The sequence below is a fragment of the Sinocyclocheilus anshuiensis genome, unplaced genomic scaffold (genome assembly GCF_001515605.1).
Source record: "Sinocyclocheilus anshuiensis isolate Anshui unplaced genomic scaffold, SAMN03320099.WGS_v1.1 scaffold579, whole genome shotgun sequence".
Taxonomy (NCBI): Eukaryota; Metazoa; Chordata; class Actinopteri; order Cypriniformes; family Cyprinidae; genus Sinocyclocheilus; species Sinocyclocheilus anshuiensis.
In genome coordinates, this window is record NW_015551075.1 from 3,797,439 (window position 1) to 3,800,448 (window position 3,010).

At 39.0% G+C, this 3,010-nt stretch overlaps 1 protein-coding gene across 1 annotated transcript in view; it reads left to right on the forward strand.

Moving 5' to 3' along the window:
• LOC107662336 (metallophosphoesterase MPPED2-like) overlaps positions 1–3,010 on the forward strand; it is a 36,331-nt gene that overhangs the window by 31,959 nt on the left and 1,362 nt on the right. Inside the window, exon 5 of the mRNA XM_016452318.1 lies at positions 1,108–1,333. Coding sequence (XP_016307804.1) covers positions 1,108–1,333 — 226 coding nt within the window. The remainder of the gene's footprint in view (positions 1–1,107; positions 1,334–3,010) is intronic.

Sequence of the window (3,010 nt, forward strand, 5' to 3'; positions counted from 1 at the left end):
AGCAGCCGCATTCAGTTTTTAATTGTAGTGTCTGTTCTTTTACTGAACTAAATGATTTTTATTTCTATAAAAAATATCAAAACGACGGTGGGGTGGTGGGCAAGTGACGTAACCGGTGTTGCGGCTTAACACCGCTATCACCGTCAACACTGTCTATCGTGGCAAGCCTAGCATCTACACTAAAGAGCGGCTATGTGGTTGTTTTGGCTATATTACTTTTTTGTCTCATGCAGCGCACTGCTTGCGTCTGAGTAACAAACTAAAAAAAACAACAAACAAAAAAGTGCATGTGATATTAACAGACGAACTACGCTCATATTTATAATTCCAAACAATCAGTAAGCGGCAGGTGCTAGGAAACGCTGTTTTGTACTCATTTATTGACGAATCAGCTGCGGTGCGGCCAACTGAATGCGCTGCTTCTCTGCCGCTCACTGCACAGAACAGACGCCGAGAGAGGTGACGCTTCTCCGGGAAAGTCAGACCTCGCGTTCGCGGGACAGCACTGGCGAAATCTTCCAACTGAACCATAGCTAAGGTTTATCCAAAAAAGTCGCTAGGTTTGTCAGTATGAATATTTGCTATAAGGGTCTGAAAGTTGCTAAATCTAGTGCTAAAGTCGCGCTCGTGTGTGTGAGACGCGTGAGCTGATGGCAGGGGGCAGTGGATATTTGTGGCGGTCAATGTGGATATTGTGGATGAGTTCTTCTGTCATCATGTTCTATTAGTTCTACAGCTTCAGTTTCGGAACTTTCACGCTTAGTAACACATACAGCTGTTCCCTCACCACAGTGCAACAGTGAAAAGGGACCCCTTTCAAACAGTGTCGCGTTCCGAACGTTGTTTAAGCGACATTATTGCGGTATTTTAAAAATGTAAAATTTAAAAATATTCGGTATGAACCGGTATACCGCCCAGCACTAATATATATATATGTAAAATAGTTTATTATTTGAGCATTGGTTTCTTTTATCATGTCGTGAAATATCTCCTCTGTTCTGAATAATTTAGTTGCCAAAATTAGTTTTGTGTTAAATATGAAAATTGCTTATGGGGAAAAGGGTTAATGTTCTGTTTTAACATGTTTGTTTTTTTATGGTGTTGCAGGTGGCCTGCCGTACGAGTTTAAAGTGGTGATCGCGGGGAATCATGAGCTGACCTTCGATAAGAATTTCATGGCGGAGCTGGTCAAGCAGGATTACTATCGCTTTCCCTCCGTGGCCAAGTTGAAACCAGAGGACTTTGACGATGTTCAATCTCTCCTGACAAACTGTGTTTACCTGCAGGACTCTGACGTCACCGTCAAGGGCTTTCGAATATATGGCACACCATGGTAAGTTCCTCATGCATTTCTTGTGTTTTTACATTTACAGTAAATACATTTTAAGATCAATTACTTTAATCAAAATCGCAAGTTGTTGGCAGTCATTCGATGGTCAGAATGCTTTCTCTTTGCTTTGGTTTCTGTATATATCTTCTTCATCATCATCATCATCATCATCATCTTGTACTCTGTTTTTGAAGATTTATGTTTGTTTATCAGTGTTTGACAATGTTCAGCATATTTTTTACCAATTAACAGATTAAGACTGTTTGTATCAGTGATTTAGTCTTTTTCCAGGTTTGAGTTTGCAATGACTTTAGACTAGATCAGCATACGTCAACAGACTAGATGTCAGTTTTGCTTTAAAGACAGTGTGACGGCATTCTCAACACCTTTAACTTCTGTAACGTGACCTATTTCTCAGTGGGCAATTCCATGGGTATTTGATTCAGTTTTCATGGTTTCATATTATTGTTCACTTGATTATTGGTTAATATTTTTCCTTTCCATACAATTTTGGTTACGTCAGCAGAAAAGATTTCTGAGGTGGCGTATAAAAATGTTCTAAAAGAGGTCTCTTATGCTCACCAATGCTGCATTTATATATTAAAATATTAATTTGTGAAATATTATTACATTTAAAATGATTTTTTTCTATTTTAATATATTTTAAAATGTAATTTATTCCTGTGATAGCAAAGCTGAATTTTCAGCATCATTACTCCAGTCTTCAGTGTCACATGATCCTTCAGAAATCATTCTAATATGCTGATTTAGTGCTCAAGAAACATTTCTTATTAATATCAAATTTGAAAACAGTTGTGCTGCTTAATATTTTTGTGGAAACCATGATACGTTTTTTTTTTTTCAGGATTCTTTGATAAACCATTTATTTGAAATATAAATCTTTTGTAACATTATAAATGTCTTTACTGTTACTGTTACGGAATTTCTTTGGAAAAATCATTAACATACTAAGAAAGTTAATATTTTAAATACTGCAAGTATGACATTTTGAATTCATACGAACTTCAAAAGCTCTTGTGATGTAATTTCTGTGATGTGCCACTGCGCACTGCTAAACAAGCGGCATGAGAAAGCACCACTGCGTCATTCCCATACTCCATCCCCGTGTGTTTGAATTTCCTCGGATGCTCTGATCCTCTTGGAACCTGTTTGTTTTTCTAGCGCTGCTGTAGGAATCGCTCACCTCGCGCTCTATTGGGCAGCCCATTTAGCTGCACCTCTGCCCTACTTCCTGTTTTCTTAGCATCCATCTAAAAAGATAAAATGGCCCTGAACTATAATTATCCCGCACAACATTTTTAATGCTTCCTAGCATTTTCTATTTTTACATCCTGCCCCTTAGACTTTGTTTTCCTGTGTGTTTTTTCCCTCTTAAGAGCCATTGTGAGATTCACCTCTTCTGCTGTCTTGTTTTTGTCTATAATTAGCCGTGAAATTAAGTTAAAAAGGGCGTTGTATAGGGCATCCCACAAAATGTAGCGAAACAGACAGTGGGGAAGCGGAAAACGGAGGGAGGAAGTGGAGAAGGAAGGAAGCCCCCTGTGGCCCTTTAGCGTGAAAGCTGCTAAATGTCTGTTGTGACAGCATGGGGTCTTGTGGGAAACGGGGAGGAGGGGCCCGGCGGTTGGATACTGATAACTCAACACACACACACAGATG